General features: G+C 48.6%; 1 protein-coding gene across 1 annotated transcript; it reads left to right on the top strand.

Moving 5' to 3' along the window:
- Positions 1-28: 28 nt before the first annotated feature.
- On the top strand, positions 29-22003 carry LOC309327977 (E3 SUMO-protein ligase ZBED1-like). The gene is given in 7 exon segments (XM_081837705.1): positions 29-371; positions 374-399; positions 1370-1439; positions 2857-3119; positions 16746-16810; positions 17172-17329; positions 19402-22003. Coding segments are annotated over 7 exon segments (2835 nt in total). The 5' UTR covers positions 29-145; the 3' UTR covers positions 21429-22003.
- The last annotated feature ends 3192 nt before the right edge of the window (positions 22004-25195 follow it).

Below are 25195 nucleotides of genomic sequence, written 5' to 3'. Positions count from 1 at the left end.
CGATGGAAGGCGCTTCCATAGGCTGGGGTGGCGGCGGAACTCTGGGCCGCGCTCTCATTGGCCGCTGACCGCCCAGCCGGTGGGAAGGGATTGGCGGGGCCGAGCGTTCCATAAGGAAAAAAGCGAGAGGGGCGGCGGAGCGCAGATGCTGCTGCGAGCGGCGGCTGCGGCCGGTGTCGCGCGGCTGGCAAGTTTGCAGAACCGGAAGCGGGAGGGAGGAGCGAGGGCGGGAAGGAAGGAGGGCGAAGGGCCGCCTCCCCGCTCCGCCCGCGCGCTCCTCGACCCTCCCTCCCACGAGGGCGCCCGCCTGGAGGAGCTGCCGCAGCGGCATCGATCCAGCTCCGCCCAGGCAGGGCGAGACTTGGCCGGCTTCTCGGGTTCCTTCCTTTGAGGAGGGAGGTGGGGCAGGCTGAGAATAAGTGGGGGGGGGACATTTTATTTATGCAATAAGGGTTGGGGGCGTGGAGGTGAGAGGGGAGCTGCTGCTGCTGCTGCTGTTGCAGTGACTTGCGAGGGGACGGGCATTGATTTGCAAGAGCGGGGCTTGGTGTTGTAGGTGGACGGGTGTCCGGGGGGGCTCTGCATGCAGACGGACTGGGGGGGGGAATGAGGCGGAGAAGCACTATAGGGGAGCCTGGGTGGGGGGGTCGGCGTCAGGTTTAGGGGCGGTGGGGAGCTGGATTTGGGGCTGAGCCCGTCCAAAGTGATTGCCTCGTTGTGGGATTGGAGCTGTTCTCCAGCGTGGTTCTGAACGGGGTAGGGGAGCCAGCCAGTATTGGGATCACAGAAGCCCCATCTAGTTGTAAAACTGCATGGGGCCACGAGGGTCATCCAGTCTAACCCCCTGCGAGGCAGGAATTTGGAGCCCAACGTGGGGCTCGAACCCACAGCCCTGAGACTAAGAATCTCATGCTTTACTGATGGAGCTATTTGTGGGGGACTAGTGAGGGGAAGGTGACTGTGATCCACAGGGAAGGTGATGGGCTCCTTCTGAAGAAAGGAGGTGTTGGAGTTTGATATCAGCATGGCCAATGTTCTAGGTTAGAGGAAGAGGGTAGATTCAGGGTTGGGGAGGGGGGTGTCTGCTGGAAGAAGGTATTGTTTGTGTGAAGAAGGTGGCCATTGGTGTGGTTTGGGCAGAAGTTGATGTGGGGGGTCAGTGTTGTTCTGGGATGGGGAACCTGTGGTAGCGCTAGATGTTGTGGGACCATTGGTCCTGCTGGCTGAGGCTCATGGGAGTTGGATTCCAGCGGCATTTGGAAGGCTACCGATTCCCCTTCCCTGCTCTTTGGGAAAGGATTTAAGGTGACATGGATTTCTGGTGTGAGAAGTACCAACTCTTAACACTTACTCCCTGTTAACATTATAGGCTTCACGATTGTACCACACCATGCAAGTAGCTGAGGATGTCTGCACCAATTTTGAGGATGAGCTACTCTGTAAGTAAAAGTAAAACCTTTGTTTCTGCCCCATCCCAAACATATATGATCCCTTTCCCTTTTTGTAAAGGAGCTCCTAGCCCACTTAGTCACAAATAATAAATTATTATTTTAAGTGCCTGTGTTAAGCCATTTGTCATCTTATCCCGGGAGGGAGAGGAAGAACCACCAAATTCTCTGAAGCTTCCCTGACTGGCCACCTTCAGATATTTCTTACTCGCCACAGGTGATCAGTTGAGTGGCACTTTCACAGCCTGCCTTTCTTCATTTCTAATCTGTGATATAAAATATATTTGATTGCCAAATACTCAAAGAGATTGCGCTCGCATGCACTCTTTTTAAACTAACCTAGCTGTCTACTGAAGGGTGATGCTTTAGTGACAGTGAGTGACACAAGCAGTGCAGGCTAGGAATCCCCATTGACCCGCCTGTGTCAGTGGTTGACAAATTTTGACGGTCCTTTAGAACCAAACCAAATTTCTCATCTCTCCTGCTCTAAACCCCTGCAGAAAGCCTAGCACAACTCTAGACAGGCAGTTTCCCCCAACTGCTGTTTAAAAACAATTGAGAGTTTTTCAGTCAGCTTTGCCATCTGGGCATAATCCATCAACTTGGTTTGCCATTCTTCTCTGGTAAGGACTTCCAACTCTGGGCCAATAACATCCGCGCAGCTGTTGTTCTAGACATAAAAAGTCTTTTCTGCTCCTTCGGAATGTCAGTACCTGTAATTCCTAATAAAAAAGCTTCTGTTTTTTTAACAAAAGTTATTTTAAACATTTTTTTATTTCATTATATATCATCTCCCAAAAAGCTTTTCTTACCTTATAAGTCTACCACACATGATAAAAGGTACCTTCTTTTTCTTTACATTTACAGCAAATATTTGAACTTGTCTTGTACATTTTTGCTAACTTTGTAGGAGTCAAATACCACCAGTACATCATTTTCATATAATTTTCTTTCAATGTGGAACACGCCATAAATTTCACATCTGATTTCCATAATCTTTCCTGAAAAACTCAGAAACCAAGAGGATGAAAACTTTATAAAATAATGGGGGAAATTTATAAGTTATCTAGGAGACCACTGTAAGCAGATGGAAACAAGAGCAGGATTTTAACTCACTTGTTGCGTAAAAAACAGTATATGCTCTGATATAAAAAAGTATGCAGTTGTAGACATTTAAGATAAACTCCATGGACAGGCATGGGGGGAAGTTGTGAGATTTGGAGAATCTCTATAGACAGTATGATTTTATTGCTGTGTATTTATTTGTATTTTTCTATTTGTAAAATGAATAAAATGTCATGGGGGAAATAAAAGAATTGAGAGTAGCAGAACCTGTTGACATGCCGAAAGTCAGCCTGCGATTTGTTGGTGAAACCAGATCTGCTTCCATTTCTCTTTTCCCCCACAGTCTGTGAAGACTGCCGCCTTTACTTCCGGGACTCCTGCCCGCAGCACGGACCCCCTACCTTTGTGGCTGACAGACCCGTTCCAGAAAGGGCTCAGTCCCGGGCCCTGCTCTCCTTGCCGGAAGGACTTCTAGTCAAGGAGCGTTCCCAGGGGGGCCTCGGAGTCTGGAGTGCCCTCCCAGCCCTGCCTCGTGGCTGCATCTTTGGCCCCTACGAAGGGGAAGTGGTACGGGAACATGGCGACTGCACTCGGTATTCCTGGGCGGTAAGAGGCACGATTCTCCCATCGTTTCCCCACAACTTAAAACGTGTAGCCTGGCTTCCCAACTCCACCAGGCACAATAACACACCAGGCGGATCTCTCCCAGGGCAAAGCACTCTTGTCTCCTCCATGCTGCCTTGTTTGCTAACAGAATTTCATTTACATACCATAGAATTATTCTTTGAGGTTAAACACAGTAAGGAAATACGAAAGCTTTCTATGCATTAACAACGCAGCACTTCCAGTTGGATCCAAACTAAGTTAGCTATGCTTTAGTTCAGGAATAGGGGACCTTTCTTCAAGCAGAAGGCCACACCCCCCTCTTTCCCCCTCTTGTCTTCCTAATTGTTTAAACCAATTCAGGAACCAAGAACTTATACATCGACCACTAATAATGAACCATATGTTGTCGACATTACTCCGCATTTATTATGCTATTTTTGTGATACACAAATGACATGAGAAAACTTGGTACAGTGGTTCCTCGGGTTACAGACACTTCAGGTTACCGACTCCGCTAATCCAGAAATAGTACCTCTGGTTAAGAACTTTGCTTGAGGATGAGAACAGAAATCGCACGGCGGCAGCGGGAGGCCCCATTAGCTAAAATGGTGCTTCAGGTTAAGAACAGTTTCTGGTTAAGAACAGACCTCCGGAACGAATTAAGTTCTTAACCCGAGGTACCACTGCATACTTATTTGTATAACATTATTCTTGTTTATAAAACCCAATAATAAGATTAGCAGAGGAATTCTCCCCAAAATATGAACACTGGATATGGAAACAGGCATCAATATTTGTATAAAGTTGTTGTGATCGGTATATTTAAAATGAAAATACACAATTTAAAAGTAAAGCAGAGGGCCACATTTCCTTCCTGAGCAGCCTCCCAAGGGCCGCATTCTATTTTTTTTAAAATAATATTTATTAAAGATTTCCAAATATAGCAAAAAAAAGAAAAACATCCAATTTTAAAACCTTATTTTCAATGGCATCTTTCCAGGACTTCCCCTCCCCTCCCCCTCTTGTATTCCAATTCTTTCAAATAATTCAACAAATTCTTACCCCAAGTTTTAAAATTATTATCATTATCCCAGTTTAAAGATATTTTCCCATCCCCTAAAATCGACCTGTTCCCTTCCACGAGTTCCCCTCTTTAGTATGCAATACAGATTAGAATAAAAAAAAATAGAAAAAAGAATAAAATGTAATTTAACACCCTTTGGATTCCAAATTTCCCTCCCCCCCTTTCCCGGTTGCGTTCCCAATGTCCATCAATGTCTACTGTCATCCTGGAGCTCCCACATCTAAGCCATAATCTTTCACCAGTCCACTTTGCCGTCTTTTTAATAGTCTTTGCCGTCTTTTGGTCATCTTTAGTTTTGAATGTCCAATCTTGGAAGGAGTCTGTCTCAAAAAGGTCCATTTTTTCCATCCAGATCTTTGTATTTAAGAGTAAAAACTCCAATTTTATTTCTTTAGACCTTTCAGATCTGGATGTCCCAAATGTTCCCACTTCCAACTTTGTCCAGTTCTTGTTATTCTTGTTGTTCTTGTTGATCTCTCTCCTCCTTTTTTTTTTTTTCCTGCTCTCCTGCACAAATGTTCTAATTCCAAAAGCTTCTAATTCCTCTGCAGAGGCTTTGTTATTCAGGAACGAAACATTACGTCAAGTCCCTTCCATTCTTCAATAGATAAATCTATTGTCTCCTTTAGTGTATAGACCTCTGTAGACAAAATAGTGTTCCATTTCTGCAGTTTCCCAGGAGATAAAAAGTCCTATTCAAATTCCATGCCAGCAATACTTGTAGTGTCCCACAGCTCCTCTAGAGGGATTATAGTAACTCAGTTTCCTTCCCGATCACACCCAACAGTCAAAGTAACTTGTTATTCCTTGTTTTAAACAATTTATATCCAATTTGTAACAAATGTAACCAGCAAAGTCCTCGTAACAAAGTTCTCTTTTTGTTCTTCCGCTTTGACAGCTGTCAAAACCTCTATTTCTCCTCTCCCGGCGCTCTCACGGCTCGCTCCCGGGGTTTCGGGGGGGGGTGCATTTTAATTCACATTCCACTTTTCTCCTCCAGCCCAGTCTTGTAATTTTCCATCGCGAAATTAATAACTTTATCAAAATAAGGTTGCACTCGATCTTAGTTGTCAAATCCTTTGCTTTAACTCCTCTACAACGGGGGAGGCTGACTTCCTTTTTGCACCTCCCCCGCTCGCTCCGAATTTTTTTTAAAATTTTTTTCCCCTTTTTAATCCAAGTTCCAATTACTCATGGGTTATTCTTTTAAGTCCAAATTTTCAATGGAAGAAGCCAGCGCTCTGCGTCGAATGGCATGCGGCTTCGCTCGGCAGGGAAAGCGGAGGACTCATAGCACCACCCCTCCCCCTGTCACCCGCTCCGTAGCCTTTAAAAAGGCTCCTTCGCGGGTCGGGGGGCGCAAACGGTGCCCGCCGAGTCACCATGCCCATGGGTTTCAGCGCCCATGGTTTTTGAGGGTCCCCGCGTCACCGGCGCGGTAGGACCCAGCCCCTGCCGAGCAGGCTCCCTCCGGAGCTCGGAGGGAGTCCGCCATTCGGCGATGGCGCCAACCCGGAAGTCCCCAAGGGCCGCATTCTAGTGGTGGGTGGGGCCAGAGGCAGAAAGTAGGCGGAGAAAGAGATGTGACCATTTGTACAACAAGCTACGTTCAAGCCGTGCACAGTTCAGAGAATTCCACATTCACATATCTCCATCTGGGCAAGAGGCATCTTCAAAGACTCATTCCATCCCCGCAAAAGCCCTGGGGGAGCAGGGTGGAACAAGGCCAGTAAGGGAGAGATGTGGCCTGGCAGGCAGGATGAGGCTAGAGGGCCACATTGGGACCCTCAGACCTGAGGTTCCCCATCCTTGCTTGGGTCACAAATCAATCACTAACTTGTCCTGTCGATTTCCATGGGACCAGAGCATGCCTAGCTTTATCTGGATCCAACCCAACTAGGGGAAACTGGCGAAGAGGGTTGCCTGCTTCAGCTGAGTAATAGGAAAATCTCCCTACCAGAAACTTCTTCCCAGTTCTTCTTCAAAGTCAACCCTAAGGAAATTGCCATCACTGACGTGTACACTGGTACCTCGGGTTACATACGCTTCAGGTTACAGACTCCGCTAACCCAGAAATAGTGCTTCAGCTTAAGAACTTTGCTTCAGGATGAGAACAGAAATTGTGCTCCGGCAGCAGCAAGAGGCTCCATTAGCTAAAGAGGTGCTTCAGGTTAAGAACAGTTTCAGGTTAAGAACGGACCTCTGGAACGAATTAAGTACGTAACCAGAGGTACCACTGTACCTTGGGTTAAGAACTTTGCTTCAGGATGAGAACAGAAATCGCACGACGGCGGCAGGAGGCCCCATTAGCTAAAGTGGTGCTTCAGGTTAAGAACAGTTTCAGGTTAAGAACAGACCTCCGGAACAAATTAAGTACGTAACCAGAGGTACCACTGTATTTTGCAGTATGAGAGCATATTTGTTTCCCTTCCTTTTTGCAAATCTGGGATATTTTTGGCAAGGTTTGTTTTGCGACTAAGGGTAACGGTGCACTAACTGGAACAGGATGAGATCCAGAGGGGGGGAAAAATCGAGCTGTGGTGCCAGAAAATAAAAGCCTTATCTTCAGCCAAGTAAGAAATGCAGGATGGCTTGTGTAGTCATACAGGCACTGCCAGGTTTTATTTCTTTGAAAAGTTTCTATCCCTTGTGGCATCACAAGCAAGCTTGCAAATATAACACTGATGTGTCGCAGCTACATTTGTTATTAAATAACTCTTAACGTTGCGGTGTGTGGTGGATTACATAAACATAAAGCCTGAAAACTGAAAATATAGGGTATCAGCATTTTGTTATGTTTTGTTTCAAAATGCCCGGTTGCTGTGGGAAGATATATACAGTGGTACCTCAGGTTAAGTACTTAATTCGTTCTGGAGGTCCGTACTTAACCTGAAACTGTTCTTAACCTGAACACCACTTTAGCTAATGGGGCCTTCTGCTGCCACCACGCCACCAGAGCACGATTTCTGTTCTCGTCCTGAAGCAAAGTTCTTAAGCTGAAGCACTATTTCTGGGTTAGCGGAGTTTGTAACCTGAAGTGTATGTAACCTGAAGCGTATGTAACCTGAGGTACCACTGTATGTGTGTTTCATTGTGTCAAAGGCCCAATTCAGAACAGAAAGGGGAGAGTGCACTCCAATCCAAAAAGAAAGGAAACTTTAAGGTGTGCAAAAATATTGTTTCCTTTTCACAATGCCTTTGAGGAAAATTTTACTCTGGGCCACCATAAAACATAGCACTGTTCTCTCTTTATTTCCCCCCTGAGACAGCTCCCCCCACCCCCTGAAATGCAGTGGGCCAAATAAGACTCTTTGTGTCCCTGGAAGTTATTTGGCTGTTTGTTCTAAAGCCCACTTCATGCGTTTCAAGAGTGAAATACATCTTTGCAAAGATGTGCACACGGGCATGTGTTTGCCTTCTTCACATGGGTTTAGCATCCGCATTCTTTTGCAAACAATAAGCGGTTAAGAGGACCCGTGTTTTTCAGCTTTTAGAGGGAGCGCTGACAAAGAAATTCCTTACAATTCCAGTGTAAATAATTGTGTTGCAGTGTGCGTTAGCCAGCTTCCGCATCCGAGCAAATTAAATGCAGAAATGTTTATTTCAGGCCCTGTCTGCACTGTGCGTTTAAAGCAGTATCATACTGCTTTTAACAGTTGTGACTTCCCACAGAGAACCCTGCCGTTTGTTAAGAGTGCTGAGGAAAGTTGTTAGGAAATCCCTATTCCCCTTACAGAGCTACAATTCCCAGAGTGCTTTAACAACCAGTCCCCCTTTCCAGGGAACTTTGGGAGCTGTAGTTTTGTGAGGGGAAGAGGGCTCTCCAAACAGCACCCTTAACAAACTACCATTCCCACTTCCGGGTTGGCACCATCGCCGAATGGCGGACTCCCTCCGAGCTCCGGAGGGAGCCTGCTCGGCAGGGGCTGGGTTCTACCGCGCCGGCGACGCGGGGACCCTCAAAAACCATGGGCGCTGAAACCCATGGGCATGGTAACTCGGCGGGCACCGTTTGCGCCCCCCCCCCGACCACGCGAAGGAGCCTTTTTAAAGGCTACGGAGCGGGTGACAGGGGGAGGGGTGGTGCTGTGAGTCCTCCGCTTCCCCTGCCGAGTGAAGCCGCATGCCATTTGGCGGAGAGCGCTGACTTCTTCCATTGAAAATCTGGACTCAAAAGAATAACCCGTGAGTAATTGGAACTTGGATTAAAAAGGGGAACAAATTTTTTCTTAAATTCGGAGCGAGCGGGGGAGGTGCAAAAAGGAAGTCAGCCTCCCCCCTGTTGTAGAGGAGCTAAAGCAAAGGACCTGACAACTAAGATCGAGTGCAACCTTTTTTTTTTGATAAAGTTATTAATTTCGCGATGGAAAATTATAAGCTGGGCTGGAGGAGAAAAGTGGAATGTGAATTAAAATACAACACCCCCCCCCCCGAAAACCCCGGAAGCGATCCGTGAGAGTGCCGGGAGAGGAGAAATAGAGGTTTTGACAGCTGTCAAAGGAGCTGTCAAAGCGGAAGAACAAAAAGAGAACTTTGTTACGAGGACTTTGCTGGTTACATTTGTTATAAATTGGATATAAACTGTTTAAAACAAAGAATAATAAGTTACTTTGACTGGTGGGTGTGATCGGGAAGGAAACTGAGTTATTATAATCCCTCTAGAGGAGCTGTGGGTCATTACAAGTATTGCTGGCATGGAATTTGAATCGGACTTTTTATCTCCTGGGAAACTGCAGAAATGGAACACTATTTTGTCTACAGAGGTCTACACACTAAAGGAGACAATAGATTTATCTATTGAAGAATGGAAGGGACTTGACGTAATGTTTTGTTCCTGAATAACAAAGCCTCTGTAGAGGAATTACAAGCTTTTTGGAATTAGAACATTTGTGCAGGAGAGCAGGGGGGGGGGGGAGAGGAGAAGAGAGAACAACAAGAATAACAAGAACTGGACAAAGTTGGAAGATAGACCCCTTCCAAGATTGGACATTCGAAATCAAAGATGACCAAAAGACGGCAAAGACTATTAAAAAGACGGCAAAGCGGACTGGTGAAGGACTATGGCTTAGATGTGGGAGCTCCAGGTCGACAGTAGACATTGATGGACATTGGGAACGCAACCGGGAAAGGGGGGAGGGAAATTTGGAATCCAAAGGGTGTTAAATTACATTTTATTCTTTTTTCTATTTTTTTATGTTAATCTGTATTGTATACTAAAGAGGAGAACTCGTGGAAGGGAACAGGTCGATTTTAGGGGATGGGAAAATATTTTTTAAATTGGGTTAATGATAATAACTTTAAAACTTGGGGTAAGAATTTGCTGAATCTATTTGAAAGAACTGGAATACAAGAGGGGGAGGGGAGGGGAAGTCCTGGAAAGATGATATTGAAAATAAGGCCTTAAATTTGGATGTTTTTCTTTTCTGTTATATTTGAAAATTTTTAATAAATATTATTAAAAAAAAACAAACTACCATTCCCAGGATTCTTTGGGAGAAGCCATGGTTGTTTGAAGTGGTATAACACTGCTTTGAATTTAAAGTGCAGAGATGGGGCCATACATTCTTTAACGTGTCTAATAATGTGTGCACCTCTTTATTCCATTTTTGAGATTTGGGGGTATTGGAGAAATTGGGGTTTCTATAAATATGTGAGGAGAGTAAGAAAGAAAGGAGGGGTGTTTGTGTTAAAGCCCTAAACGGCCTCGATCCTGTATACCTTAAGGAGCGTCTCCTCCCCCCCCCCATCATCCAGCCTGGAGACTGAGGTCCAGTACTGAGGGCCTTCTGGCGGTTCCCTTGCTGCAAGACGTGAGGTTACAGGGAACCAGGCAGAGGGCCTTCTTGGTAGTAGCGCCCACCCTGTGGAACGCCCCCCCAGCAGATGTCAAGGCAATAAACAACTATTTTACTTTTAAAAGACAACTGAAGGCAGCCCTGTTTAGGGAAGTTTTTAATACAGTGGTGCCTCGCAAGACGAAAAGAATCCGTTCCGCGAGTCTCTTCGTCTTGCGGTTTTTTCGTCTTGCAAAGCAAGCCCATTAGCGGATTAGCGCTATTAGCAGCTTAGGGGCTTAGCGGATCAGCTGATAAGCGGCTTAGCGGATCAGCTGTTAAGCGGCTTAGTGGCTTAGCGGATCAGCTGTTAAGCGGCTTAGCGGATCAGCTGATAAGCGGCTTAGCGGCTTAGAAAAAGGGGGGGAAGGGGGAAAAAGCCGCAGGAACTCGCAAGACATTTTCGTCTTGCGAAGCAAGCCCATAGGAAATTCGTTTTGCGAAGCACCTCCAAAACAGAAAACCCTTTGGTCTAGCGGGTTTTCCGTCTTGCGAGGCATTCGTCTTGCGGGGCACCACTGTATCTGACACTGTATTTTTTAAATATTTGGTTGGAAGCTGCCCATAGTGGCTGGGGAAACCCAGCCAGATAGGCGGGGTATAAATAATAAATTATTATTATTATTATTATTATTATTACTACCAAGCATCCTTTGGCATTTGCTGAGGGCTGATGGGTGCTCAGGCCTGTTCCAGTTAGGCCCGACCACCTTTCCCCCCGGCTTGATTATTCCTTGCAGTGTGTGGCTTCCAGCCACCCACCATTTTACCTTTCCAACACTACTGTGTAGCGGCATTTAGGAAACTGAAAATGGCAGATGGCTTTGTTGCTGCTGGCTGCCACTACCACCAGTAAGCAGGCAGTACGGGGTGGGGGGGGCATTAGGATTTGCGGGAGGGTCCTTCGTGTCAAGGCGCACTAAATGGCACTTTGCCAAGGATCGCTCAACCCAACTACTGGCCCTGGCAGGAGGCCATGAAAATACTGTGATGGGTAAAGGACAAAAGGAAGCTATCATGCTCCTGGCTTACCTGGGCCTTGCCAGGATTTATGTTAAGAGGGCAGGGGCAGAGACAGAACAGAGCTATCTGCAACCCAATTGGTTAGTTAGTTAAGCATTTTTATTTACTTACTTGATTTGGGGGGAGGCAACTTCCCCCCTGCCCTGCCCATGCAGTGGCTTATTTCTGGGTTTTTTCTCCACAAATCTGATAGTGACAGTCACCTTTTTTAATTTTATCCCACAACCATGAGGACTACAGACTTGCTTAAAAAGTAAAGCTGAGCTTCTCAGAAAGTTTTGCTTTTCACACCATGCCATGTCTTAGCCATGCAATACCATAGGTGACTACAGTCATACCTCAGAAGTCGAACAGAATCCGTTTGGCTTCTAAAATGTTTGGAAACCAAGGCGCGGTTTCTGATTCACTGCAGGAGCATCAGACTTTCAGGTTCCAAAGAACGTTCACAAACCGGAACATTCACTTCCAGGTTTGCGGAGTTTGGGAGCCAAAATGTTCGGCTCGCAAGGCGTTCGGAATCCAAGGTACAATTGTAAAGGTAAAGGTAAAGGGACCCCTGACCATTAGGTCCAGTCTGGGGTTGTGGCGCTCATCTCGCTTTATTGGCTGAGAGAACCAGCGTATAGCTTCCGGGTCATGTGGCCAGCATGACTAAGCTGCTTCTGGCAAACCAGAGCAGCGCATGGAAACGTTTACCTTCCCGCCGGAGTGGTACCTATTTATCTACTTGCACTTTGACGTGCTTTCGAACTGCTAGGTTCGCAGGAGCAGGGACCGAGCAACGGGAGCTCACCCCGTCGCAGGGATTCGAACCGCCGACCTTCTGATCGGCAAGTCCCAGGCTCTGTACTTGATCACTATAATGGCCTTTGTGGTCCACTGCAAATCTAGTAGAGAATCTAGTTGTGCAGCAGTACCCCCATTTGGAGGCCACAACTCCCCATCATCCCCCACTATTGGCCATGCTGACCAGAACTGGAGTCTCAAGAACATCTGTAGGGCCACCAGTTCCCCTTTCCTGGTTGTCAGACTCAGGGAGACTCTGGCTTAAATTTCCCACTTGGCCACCAAGCTGACTTGGGCCAGTTGCCGTCTCTCAGCCCAACCTACTGTGTTGTGACAATAAAGGGAGTGGCAGCAGGGGTAATATCTCCCTGAGCTCCTCGAGGAGAGTGGGATAAACATGTGACAAATAAAATCCCAAACCAGTTTCCTTTGGCCGCCAAGACCAAAGGGTTGAGTTGGTTGTGCCCCAAAAGGTCCCTGAAGAAAGATTTATGTTTTGACACAATGTGGGGCTCCAAAAATGTACCTCTGGGTCACCTTGAGGCTTCCTCCCTTTTTCCACAGATGCCTTCGTTTTGCCACGAATTATAGCATTATGAAACGAAACAAGAACACAAATCCCCTTGACTAAATGGTGGCTGTATTTGTGGGCACAATGATGTCATTCTTCAAAGGCATCTGTGGTTATTTGAGCACCTGATTCTGGGTAGGATTGAGCTGTAAATATGCAAAGATCAGCCTTAGATTGAGGTGCCACCTTTCAGTTTGGAGTCCCCTATGCTTTTGTGCTAACTTTGACTTGTAGTAGCTGTTCAAAGCTCTGAGCAAACTACATGCAGCAATGTATGTATCTTTGAATTAAAGATGCCAGTTTATTTCAAATTTTGCATAAGCTGGAGGGGGGAGAGAGATTTGGAGGAGGGAAATTAACACTTTCCTCTCCTATGGCAAAAAATTCTTTAAAGGAGGCAAATCTCTCATTTATGTCAATGGGGAATTTCCCTCCAATGTAAATACTGGCTTCAGGGAAGGAATTTTCTCCGAACGGCAGCAGGGAAAGAGATGGTTAAACCGCCTCTCTGTGCTTGCTTTGATGCTATAGATTTATCACCACCCCAACTAATACCTGTGCATATCTTTATTTATTACAAGTTCAATGCAAAGGCATTTAAGTCTAGTTTTGGCTCCAGGGGAAATCTTTCCTAGCTGTGCTGAAGATCTTTTGCTCCGTCAGAACTATGGCACTACAAAATAAAATCCACAATTGGATCTCCTGCTGCGATTTCCATTTAATTTGCTTATGTTCATCATTTAGGCCATATTTCTGACCAAAGCGCTCTCTCTTCAGGAGTTGGACAACAATATAAACTGCAGTTACAGATAGGTAGCCGTGTTGGTCTGCCATAGTCAAAACAAAACAAATTCCTTCCAGTAGCACCTTAAAGACCAACTAAGTCAGTTCTTGGTATGAGCTTTCGTGTGCATGCATGTGTATCTGAAGAAGTGTGCATGCACACGAAAGCTCATACCAAGAACTGACTTAGTTGGTCTTTAAGGTGCTACTGGAAGGAATTTGTTTTGTTTTGAATATAAACTGCAGAAAGTGAATTTTCCTAAAACTTTATAAATTACGAAAATTCAAAGGGAAGCAAGAACATTTGGAAAACGCAAAACTGCCAGCGTTAAATGAATCACAGACGGCAACAACGAAGCAGAAAATCAGCAGCATATCCAATAAAACCTCATTAGTCAAAGGATACTTGAAATAGATAGGTCTGCAAATCCAGATTCAGCTACTGTTAATGATTATGATAGATAATGGCCACTGGAGGAAGGCAGCTGAATAAGAGCTCGCTGGGGAAAGGGATTGATTGTTGAACTACTCTGCGACTTGCAGTTCTGTGATAGGGGTCTCCTAGCAATGCTTGGCCCCCTTCGCAAACTACAGCTCCCAGAATTCAGTGGGGGAAGCCATGACTGCTTAAAGTGGTATGAGGCTGATGTTAGGGTTGCCATATTTCAAGAGGTAAAAAACTGAACACAAAATGTTGAGATTTTTTCGGGCCATCGCTCAATACCCCACCGCTGCTGCCACGCCAGAGCCTGAACCAGAGCCATCCGTGCACACACACACACACACACACACATTAAACCCCAAAACCAGGACATTTGCTTTAAAATGTAAAATTCCCCCCGGATGGGCATGTAGGACCCCCAAAAGAGGACATGTCAGGGAATTCTAGGACATATGGCAACCCTACTCATGGGAATTGGAGTCTTAACAAATATCCAGAAGGCCGCAGCTTCCCCAGACCTGCTCTAAGCCTTATAAAGGCTGATTGTGGGCTATGGATCTTTCCACCCGTGCAATAAAAGGTTTAGTTCAGCTGATCCTCAAACCCAAGCACCTTCACCCCAAGACTAGCACAAGTCCTTATTCAGTGTCAGTCAATTCTCTTCTGTCCACACTGATGAGGTGGTCGGGAGAGTTGTTTCTGTTTTTAAATGTGGTTTTTCTGCTACATTTTTAACATTATTTTTAAACCGCAGAATTGTAAAGTTGGAAGAGACCCCGAAGATCATATAGCCCAACACCCTGTAATGCAGGAATATGCAGGTGTCCCCATACGGGGATTGAACCTGCAGCCTTGGTGTTATCAGCACCGTGCTCTTAACCAACTGAGCTATCCAGGCTGATAGAACCTGACCAAGGCCACAGAACTCAGGCCTCTTGCACCAGACTCTCTGTCCATCTCACTCAGTATTGTCTACTCTTGATAGGCAGAGAGGTCTTTCCCAGCCTGGCCAGGTAATATCAGTCATTGGACCTGGGATCTTCCGAAAGCAAAGTGCATGCATGCTCTAGCAATGAGCTATTTCATCTTCCCTCTGTGTTGCCCTTGCCCTCAGTTTTGACATTTCAGCAACCCCAGGAGTTCGAGAGCTACGTAAGGCTGGGAAAAATTGCAGCATGCCCTAGCCACCCAATAAGCTTCCTGGCCGAGTGAGGATTTGAACCCTGGACTCTCCAATCTGAGCACAACACTCACCGCATTGCAACAGCCGCTTGCATGCAATTAATCCTTCCTTTGCTTCTTAGGAGAGAGGAAGAAGATAAAGCTCTCGTTTTTAAAAATGAAATAAAATGCAGATGTGGGGAAAAGGTTATTTGTCACAAGCTGCCTTCAGTATTGGAGACCTCTGAGTATCAGTCGCTAGGCAGCAACAGCAAGAAGAGGGCTATTGTTGCCCTATCAAGAGGCAGCTGGTTGGCCACTGTAGGAACACAGTGATGGACTAAACAGGCCTCTGGTGTGATCCAGCATGCTCTTTTAATGTTCACCTGAGCCAAGATTTGCAAAATGGCAGATTTGCTTCTCTTTGGTACATGGAAAGGCTCAAGGGGAATATTTTTCCAGGTGTGTTTTGGGTGATCAGGATACACAGTCTCCCTGCAACCCTAAAGGAGGGCAGGAAACCGGAATCCAAAGCTGCTCAGCAAATTGGTCCATGTGGAAGGATGGGCAGAAGGTTGGTTGGGAATACAGTGGTACCTTGGTTCCCAAACGCCTTGGCTCCCGAACAAATCAGTTTCCGAATGCCACAAACTCGGAAGTAAGTATTCTGGTTTGTGAATGTTTTTCAGCAGCCGAACGTTCACCGCAGCTTCCGATTGAGTGCAGGAAGCCACGCCTTGGTTTTTGAATGGTTTGGGGAGTCGAACAGACTTGGAACGGATTAAGTTCGAGAACCAAGGTTCCACTGTAACTGATAAGACCTTGGATGACTTGCAGTTGATGTGTTGCATGGGTTTCTGGCTCCCAGTTGCTCAACAAAGGCAGTTTCAAAAAGGCTGTTGGCCCTACATACACACAAAATTGACTGGAGTAGATATTGATTTGTATTAGCTATCTGTAAATTATCTCTGTGTTTGACTTTATGGGCTGAAGGGATCAATTGGCTCCTTTTCCTTAGCTTTTCTGGATTGAGATCTCTGGGTCACTATTTTGTACCAGGCTTCAGTTAGTAGGCCCTGGGGGTAGTCTAGATAATAATATTTTTTTAAAAATCTGAAAACTTGCTCACACCTACTTTAAGGCATTTGACGCTTTTCAGATCCACTGTAGATGGCGCTCTATTCCCTTTCGAAATGCTTTCTGGCTTGTCTCTGGCTTGCAGACCTGAAATCCACCTTAGGCTGCCAAAAGTGATGGGTTAGTGTACAGTGAGAGTGACACACACACACCTGGGCCCAGATCGTGGCACACTTTTAAGCCATCCACTTGGAAGCCCAGCCCTGTCCCTTGGGGCTGGGGTGCCTGCGATATCAGGCAAATTCTTAAGGGTGCATCGAGAACTATTTTGCAGGAGGGTTTCACATTCCTACTGGGAAATTCAGATTTGCACATTTGGAGTGCAGTAAAAGCACCCGATATCACCCTATGTGCAACAAATCCACTTTAGGGGAAAAGAAATAAGACTTTTTTGTGGTTGGGAAAGTGCCAGGAAAATGCACCGGGAAGTCCACTTTAGGGGACAAATCTACTTTAGGGGAAAAGAAATAAGACTTTTTTGTGGTTGGGAAAGTACCAGGAAAATGCACCGGGAAGTGTGGAAAGAATGAATGATGGGGGGGGGGGGCAGGGAGAGAGATATAAAGAGCCTGCTGGGAATTCAGGATGACTGCTTACTGTCATGTAACCTCCCCACAAGCAGATCAGAATGGGTGATCAGTTAAGACTAGATATAATCTAACCTTTGCACAAGTTTTGCGCAAGCAAATCTAGGATGGATGCTCTGTAAATACATACAGAGGAGCCTTAAGGTAGGGGTTGGGTGAGAGTGGAGCTTTCGTTTTGTTCTTCTTCTCCTTCCCTGATCTTTCCATCCCTCCTTCAGGTGCAGGACAACGGCTCCTACTTCTTTGTTGACGCGTCGGATGATTCTAGATCCAACTGGATGAGGTGAGCCCCTTGGGAGAGAGGCCTAGCAGAAGTAAGGAAGGGAATATACACCCGTCCCAGCTTAGCTGCGTACATTATATCCATGGAGCTACACACACACACACACACACACACACACACCCCGGTGATGAATTAGGTTTGGCAGCTTTTCAGCCCCCATAGGATGCTGGAGTGATCCCCGTGGTGAATGCTTGTTTAGTCATAGGGGAGTGCTTCCAGCCTCCTTGCAGACTGTGGGTTGGCTTTACCCTGGAGTCGTACTGCTGCGGCTACCACTTGGTGCATCCACCAGCGAGTAAAGCATGACGCATGCCCCCCCCAAAAAACCACAGTGTGACTCATCCCCGCTTCCTCCCTGCAGATATGTGGCATGCGCCTCCACCGAGGAGGAGCAGAACCTGACTGTTTTCCAGTACCGGGGCTGTATCTACTACCGGGTCTGCCAGACCATACCTGCCGACACAGAGCTGCTGGTGTGGATAGGAGAGGAGTATGCACGCACGCTGGGATTACGCTTAGGTAGGCAAAAAGAAGAAGAAGAAGAAGAAGGGGGAGTGGGACATGTTGCAAGGCCTACTGTCTTCCCTTCTCCCTGCAGTCTTGTAATCACCTAAGGAAGCTGCTGAGCACCAGGTCTGACAATTGGGATACTCTTGACCGGTGTCGGTTTTTCCAGGATCTCCTGCAAACGTCCTTCCCACTCCCTACTGCCTGGTCATTTTTAAACTATTGAGGTGTCAGGAATCAAACCTGGGATCTTCACAGCAACGTGCCGTGAGCCCAGTTAGGGACAAAGTGCACCCAAGAGCCAAATGATCGGGGTTATCCTCTTTTTAAACATACCCCATGACCCTCCCAATGCTAACAGCAGCCACAAAACATTACCCCATTGAGGAAATAGTTCCTGAGTTTCATTCCTTGCATATGACCTAGAAACAGGAGATAAATTCGGCTCTGGATTTAATAGTTCTGTTGTGTGGAGTTGGGGTTGGGGGTCCTCTTTGCATTGCAGTGTGCATTCCTTCACTGAATTCAAAATGGGGCAAGCCAGCCTCACTGCTTTGAGGGCTCTTCTCATTCTCCCGAGTGGGGTCACTGGGCGTTTTGTACCCCAAGTCTTGCCCCAGTGGTGCCACTGTAAGGAATACTGTGGCATCTTGGCTTGTGGTCATATTCCTAGGCTCCCAGATTACCCATTAAAGGGTCTCTCTGGAAGAATATATTTACCCCACAACTAGCCTTCATTTCCCATTATTGCCAAGTTTTTGTTGTTGTTAATGCCACATTTATTTATTTTTAAGTTTTTTCCTGCAACAGAACCAAACCAAAGCAATTCACAGTACATTCGTACCTTGGATCCTGAACGCCTTGGTACTCAGATGTTTTTGCTTTCGAACGCTGCAAACCTGGAAGTGAATGTTCCGGTTTGCGAACGTTCTTTGGAACCCGAACGTCCAGCGGGGCTTCTGGAGCTTCCTGCACTTTGGTTTCCAAACGTTTTGGAAGTCAAATGGACTTCCGGAACGGATTCTGTTCAATTTCCAAGGTACGACTGTACAATGTTGCTTAACTGTAGACCCAGCCTAGCACACTGTTTGAAGATCTGGTGTACACAGCTTTGGGATGGAGTGGCAAGGGGTCGTTGACTTGCCGTGTTCACCTTTGCAGCCCCCTTTTCCCCCTGCACTTGGGTGGGTAAGGAAGAAAACGCCCTCCCTGTTCTCCCAAGCTTGGAGCCAAGGAAGGCATTCTCCCTAAGCCTTGTGCTGTGCTCAGAACAGTTCCAAAGCTCAGCATGGCACCAGGTACAAAAGCAGGAGAAGTATAGTGTCATGGCAACTGCACATGCGAAGTGGCTGTCACAGTTCTAAGTTTGTGGGTCCCTACTGACCAGCCACTGGGAATAAGGAGGTACTTTGGAATTCGGATCCGTAAGAACATAGAAAAAGCCTGCTGGATCATGCCAAAGGCCCATCTGGTGCAGCATCCTTTTCTCACAGTGGCCAACTGGATGCCTGTGGGAAACCCATAAGCAGGATCTGAGCACAAGAGCACTCTTCTCCTGCAGTTTCCAACAACTGGTACCAAAGAAGCATTGCCGCCTCTTGACACTACTGCTTGGTGGGTCTGATGCCAGTTGTGTTTCATCCACATCCGGGAGGTGCAAAGGTTCCCCACACATAGAATCACAGAATTGTAGAGTTGGAAGGGACCCTGAGGATCATCCTTGCAAAGCAGGAATATGCAGCTGTCCCATACGGGGATCGAACCTGCAACCTTGGTGCTATCAGCACTGTGCTGTAACCAACTGAGCTATCCAGTTTGGTCTATTTTTCCAGCAACAGAGATGGAGGTCTCTTTAGCCATAGCCAGATGGTTGAACAGACTTAACAGGGCCCTAACCTGGAGTGTTGGTTGGGGGGGAGGTGAGGGACTGTGCTGCTAAATAGCATGGAGGGGGAGTGGTGGGAACTCCCATGGCACAATTTGCTCACCCCACAACAGCAGAGGGACTGTTCCAGGGTTGGCTGCCTTGCACCTCGGCAGATGTAGCGGACCCTCACCTTTGCGCTGTTATCTCTCCCTTCCAGGCGAGCATTTTAAGTACGAATTTGGCGAGAAGGAGCTGCTGATGAAACTCTTCCAGGAGCTGCACCTCAAGACCCCGCCGCCACCTCCCGCTCCCCACGCCCCTTCTTCCCGCACCCAGTACCTGTGCGGAGACGCCGCCGCCTCTCCCCTGCTGCCCCTCCACAAGCCAGGCCTCCCCCCGGGAGGGAGCCCTTTCCCGCTGCTGGAAGGAACGCAGAACCTGGTGGGGCTGGGGAGGGCGCAGAGCCGCTACTGGACTTTCTTTGGGTTCCAGGGGGACGCCTACGGCCGCATCCTGGACAAGAGCAAGATCATCTGCAAGCTGTGCGGAGTCCGCCTCAGCTACAGTGGCAACACCACCAACCTACGCCAGCACCTCATCTACAAGCACCGCTGCGAGTACAACCAGCTGGTTGGGACCCAGACGGCCGCTCTGGACAAAGGCGTCCTGGGGACGGCGAGCGAGTTTGGAGCCCCCCGGCCTCCCGCCCCAGGCAGGACCACGCGAGCGGTGGCCGACTTCATCGTGCTCGACCTGATGCCCGTGGAGGTGGTGGAAGGAGAAGGGTTTGGGCAGATGTTGGGAGTCCTGGATCCCAACTACAAGCCCCCAGATGCCGCCTCCCTGGCCCACACGGTGCTGAGGGACATGCACACCCACGTGAAAGGGAAAATCTGGGAGCTGGTGCGGACCCTGCCCCAGTGCTCGCTCAGCTTGGACATCTGGCGCCACAGCAACACCCTCACCTACCTCACTCTCACCGTACACTACGTGGACGACTGCTTTGAAGCCCGGGCGAGGGTGCTCTCAAGCCGCCCCATCCCCGAAGAGCCCAGCACCGACAGCCTGGCGGAGGCCCTCAGCGAGGCGGCCAAGGAGTGGGGGGTCCGCGAGAGCACCTCGTACACAGTCGGGGGCCTTGGGCTCACTACCCAGCAGGCTGCGGCGGCGCTCGGTTGGACCGCCCTGCCTTGCATCGGGCAGGCCTTGCGAGCCGCCATGGAGGCTGTGCTGAGCCAGCCGGCAGCGCAGGGTGCCTTTGAGCGGCTGCGGCGCCTGGCGTCCTGGGCGCTGGCCGGGGCAGGCCGCAGCGAGAAACTGTGGGCCCAGGAGCCCCTCCTGCAAGCGCACCTCGGCCGCTTCCTGCGGGACGGGGGCAAGTGGCACAGCGCCTATGCCGTCCTGCAAGGCCTGCTGGAGCACAGCGACCCTCTGGCGGGGCTCGGCCCCGACGGGGAGGCGACGCTGCGCCCCCAGGACTGGGCTGCCCTTCGGGACGCGGCCAAGGTCCTCAAGCCCATGGCCATTGCTACCTCGACGTTCACCAAAGACCCCTTTTCCAGCCTGTCCCTTGTCAAGCCTGTGCTCACCAGCCTTCTCTATAAACACCTGGTGGGCAGCGAGTGGGACTCCGCCTTGGCGCTGGAAGCCAAGGCCGCGGCCCAGAAGGAGCTGAACCAGCACTTCTCCAGCCCAGACGTCAACCAAGCCCTCAACCTGGCGTGCGCCCTGGACCCGCGCTTCCGCGGCCTCGACTTCCTGAGCCACTCGGACCGCGTGGAAACCCTTCACTTGCTCAAGGCAGAAGTGTCGCGGTTGGCAGAGTCGCCGGCAGCACAGGCCTCTGGCCCGCCGGGCATGGCCTTGCCCCCATCACCGCCGGCCAAGGTGCCAAAGCAGGACGCAGGCATCGAGTTCCTGCTGGGGGACCTGTGCAGCATGCGCGCCGCCTCGGGCGCCAGCTCGGCACATCAGCAGGTGGAGCAGGAGGCCAGCAGCTTCCAGTCCAGCAAGGCCTCCGCCCTCGGCCAGGACCCTCTGCAATGGTGGAAGACGCACCACACACAGTACCCGCTGCTGGCCCGGGCGGCCCGCAAGCTGCTTGGCGTGCCTGCCACCTCGGTGCCCGCGGGCTGGCTATTCAGCAGCGCTGGCGACGCCATGCACACCAAGCGGCAGGCCCTGACGCCAGAGCACGTCGATATGCTGGTGTTCCTCCACGGCAACCGAGCCATGCTCTATTAGGACATGGGGAAAGAAAGTCGGTGGCTTGGGTGGGCAGGGCACCCTTCTTTGCCTGCCCCCCGATGGTGCAAGGGTGGCAAAAATGCTTCCGGAGAACCCTCTTCCCTTCCTTCTTTCCTCCCTTCTTTCTTTCCCTGTGGGACAGGCTTAATGCTCTGTGGTTTTGAGAGAGAAGAGGGTGAAGAGGAGCAGAACAAACCATTTGGGCGCTTTTTTGAAGAGGGGTGGTGGTGCCTGTCCAACAGCCAGAAACAGCCTGGAGCGAAAAGATAATAGATATGGCCATAGTAGTCATTTTGAAGAGCAGGAATGGTCCATTTTAAGGTTGGGGGGGGGAGAGGAGGCTGAGGACAGAAGTGGTCCATCAAAGAGGTGGGAGGCCTGATGTAAAGGAATAGTCCACGTGCCACAAGGGAAAAGGGGTGTGTGAACATGAGGGAGGAGGTGCGTATGGCTTGCACAGCGCGTCTCTCGCTTGCATTGCAGCCCCATTTTTCTCTCCTGCTTGGTAGAAGATGCGCAGCAGCAAAGGACAGGGATGTTCCATGAAAGGAAAGGAGAGGGAGCATCTGAGGACAGGATAGTTGGGGGGTGGGGAGGAGTAGAGGTGGGGCTGGAATATTCCATGTGTGTAGGGGGGGAGAGGTGGAGCTCTGACTGAGAGCGGGAGGATTTTGGGGAGTTGGATTTGGCAGGGACTCCGATAGAGGAAACCACAGGAATTGAAAAGCAGGGGGAATACAGAAGGAGCTCACATAGGAAGGTGGAGGAAGTGGGACAAAATAGCAGAGTGGAATATTCCAAGTGGGCTGGATTGTAATTAGCCATATATTGCAAGGGGGGTGGGGTGGAGGATTGCAATTGGGGGAGGGGAAAGAGGCAGTTTTTCCACAGTAGGTATTGTGGATTTCCAATTCCCTCCCCTTAAAAAAAAATTATATATACAATATTTATGTATATTGGTGTTCAGGTGTTCTTTGAGCTTAAAGGCAGGGGATGTTGATGGTTTAATATCCCAAGCAGTAGTTTGAGGAGGGATCTAATCAGAAAACAAACATCTGCCCCTTTTCATTTCCTTTTTCTAGGGTACTGGGCAGGGTGGGGGCATGGAGAAAATTGTGTCTGGGAAATCCCTTCAGGCCCCGAGCTGTCTCCCTTTGCACCTGAAATCATGTGATTGCCTTCTTTTCTCTTCCATGGCGTGGGGTGGGGGTCCCAGGCACAGATTAGAAAGACTCAAAAACAGAGTAAAGAAAAAAGAGGGTGTTTAGAGGACACTGGCCCTCCCCTCTTTGGGATCAGAGATGCCCCCCCTCTGGTCTACCACCCACCCTTCTGGGGCAAGCAGTCAGTTAGCATAATAAACCAAAGAAAGTATTATCCCATTCCTTTCTACTCTCCCCCCCCCCCCAGGTTCGTTACATACACCCCTAGTCCAGTTTGCATGTGGCTGAAATGTGTCTCTCCAGAACATGGAGGAACAAAGCTGAAAACATGAATGCATGTCTTTTCTCTTTCCTGCCCCCTCCCCTTAATGTCACCCCCACATTTGGGGGGGGGGGCGTGTGCAGGCAGCTTGGAGGAACAACTTGGGTTTCATTTTTTTAACCTCCTCCCCCCCCCCCCGCCCGCTCCCCATTCAGTATTGGAACATGTTTTCTTTTGTGTGTTTTTTTCAAAAATTGAAATTGGTGCTTCAACAAGAAAATAAAAGTATGCTTTATTTTAAAAGGGCGCTTCTGGTTTTCTTAAGAAGGGTGAACAGGAAGGGGGGAGGGGGGAGAAGCAGCTGAAGAGATTTACCCCAAGGCAGCAGGTTCATACCCTATGGCAGCGGCAGCCTTCACCAGCTGGGACCCTCCAGATATTTTGGATTAGCACTGCTCCCTGGAGCTGATGGGAGTTTTAGTGATTGAATCATGGATTGTAGAGATGGAAATGACCCTGAGGATCATCTAGTCCAACCCTGTCTTGGTAGCTCAATTGTTAGAGCACGGTGCTGATAACACCAAGGCTGCAGGTTTGATCTCTGTATAGGACAGCTGCCTATTCGTGCATTGTAGGGGGTTGGGAAAAAATTATCCTCAGGGTCCCTTCCAACTATGCGATTCTATAATCCCCTGCAATGCAAGAATATGCAGCTGTCCCATGGGGGGATCGAATCTGCAACCTTGACGTTCTGTCAGCACCACGCTTCCTAACCAACTGAGCTAACCAGTGATCATCTCAAAGCACCTTATGGTGGAGGCCGCCCTAGAAAGCGGCACAGTATAAGGGAGCTACATACAAGAGAAAAACTCCACTGGCAACGGTGAATTTAAATTGCCATCTGACTCCACAGTTCAGCCTATAACTTCTCTCATGTGGCGTCTCAGCTTTCCCCTCATCTGCCCACACTTTGCAGGTGCCAGAGCCCTCAGGTTTTTAGCATTCCCCTCTTTGAGCTCCTAAAGTGCACTCAGCGACAGCTTATAGGCCCTAGTGAGGGAAAGAGGCACACGGTGAGGAATTTCACCTTTGTGTCTTGCTAAACATCCTTCAGTGGGGGGAGAAAGGAAGGCCCAGCTCCCTCATAGAGCTGGCCAGCAACATAGGGTGATAAGACACATGAGCCTAAACTCGCTTAGGCCTAAAACTCACTTGCTAGGCACTATGTACGTTTCCGAGCACAATTCAAATTGTTGGTGCTGACCTTTAAAGCCCTAAACGGCCTCGGCCCAGTATACCTGAAGGTCTCCACCCCCATCGTTCTACCCAGACACAGAGGTCCAGCTCCGAGGGCCTTCTGGCAGTTCCCTCACTGCAGGAAGCCAAGTTACAGGGAACCAGGCAGAGGGCCTTCTCGGTAGTGGCACCCGCGCTGTGGAATGCCCTCCCACCCGATGTCAAAGAGAACAACAACTACCAGACTTTTAGAAGACATCTGAAGGCAGCCCTGTTTAGGGAAGCTTTTAATGTTTGATGTATCACAGTATTTTAATATTCTTTTGGAAGCCGCCCAGAGTGGCTGGGGAAACCCAGCCAGATGGGCGGGGTATAAATAATAATAAAAAATTATTATTATTATTATTATTATTATTATTATTATTATTATTATTATTATTATGTCCTGTTGAACTTGGTGGGGCTTACTTCTGAGTAAATGTCCTTAGGATGGCGCTGCGAGAAAGGTCTGGGGTGCAGAGGGAAGCAGAGAATTTGAAAGCAAGTTTGTCACCCGTCAGTATTTTTGCCTATATAGGGTAGGTCTGCTGTCCCTGATGTTTTAAATATATGAATATAATTGCTTCAGAATAAAGGTTTGCCGTGCTGAGGAATTTATGAGGGGGCTCGAAAAGGGGTTGATGCAGAGGAGCCGTCAAGATAAGCTGTGAATGAATTTGTGCAGGTCTGTTTAATTCTGAAGCAGCCATTTTGTACCCAAAGTTCCCACTCCTCATTGTAGCTTGAAGGGATGCAGTTCAGACCTGGGAAAGTATTGAGCACACTCTCCTCTTAGGACTGCTCTTCTGGTCAAATGGGAACTTTTCTTTCACTCAAGAGTAGGCCCAAGAGGGCCCAATCCATACGAGGGAGCAGAGAGTTAACTACCACCATCAGTTCACTGCCACTGACTCCAACACACCAATTATTTTTCACGGAAAAATTGGCCGTGCCACCAAGGCCACACTGCGTGACAAACGCCATGTTTAGTTTGACCCTCAGAGTGGAGAGAGAGAGAGAGAGCTGCGTTTTCCCAGGCATGATGGCTTCTCGACCTGGAACTG

This window comes from Podarcis erhardii, assembly GCF_964252035.2.
Source record: "Podarcis erhardii genome assembly, chromosome: 13".
Taxonomy (NCBI): Eukaryota; Metazoa; Chordata; class Lepidosauria; order Squamata; family Lacertidae; genus Podarcis; species Podarcis erhardii.
Note: the sequence above shows the minus strand (reverse complement) of the source record. Positions and strands in the feature narration are given on the sequence as shown.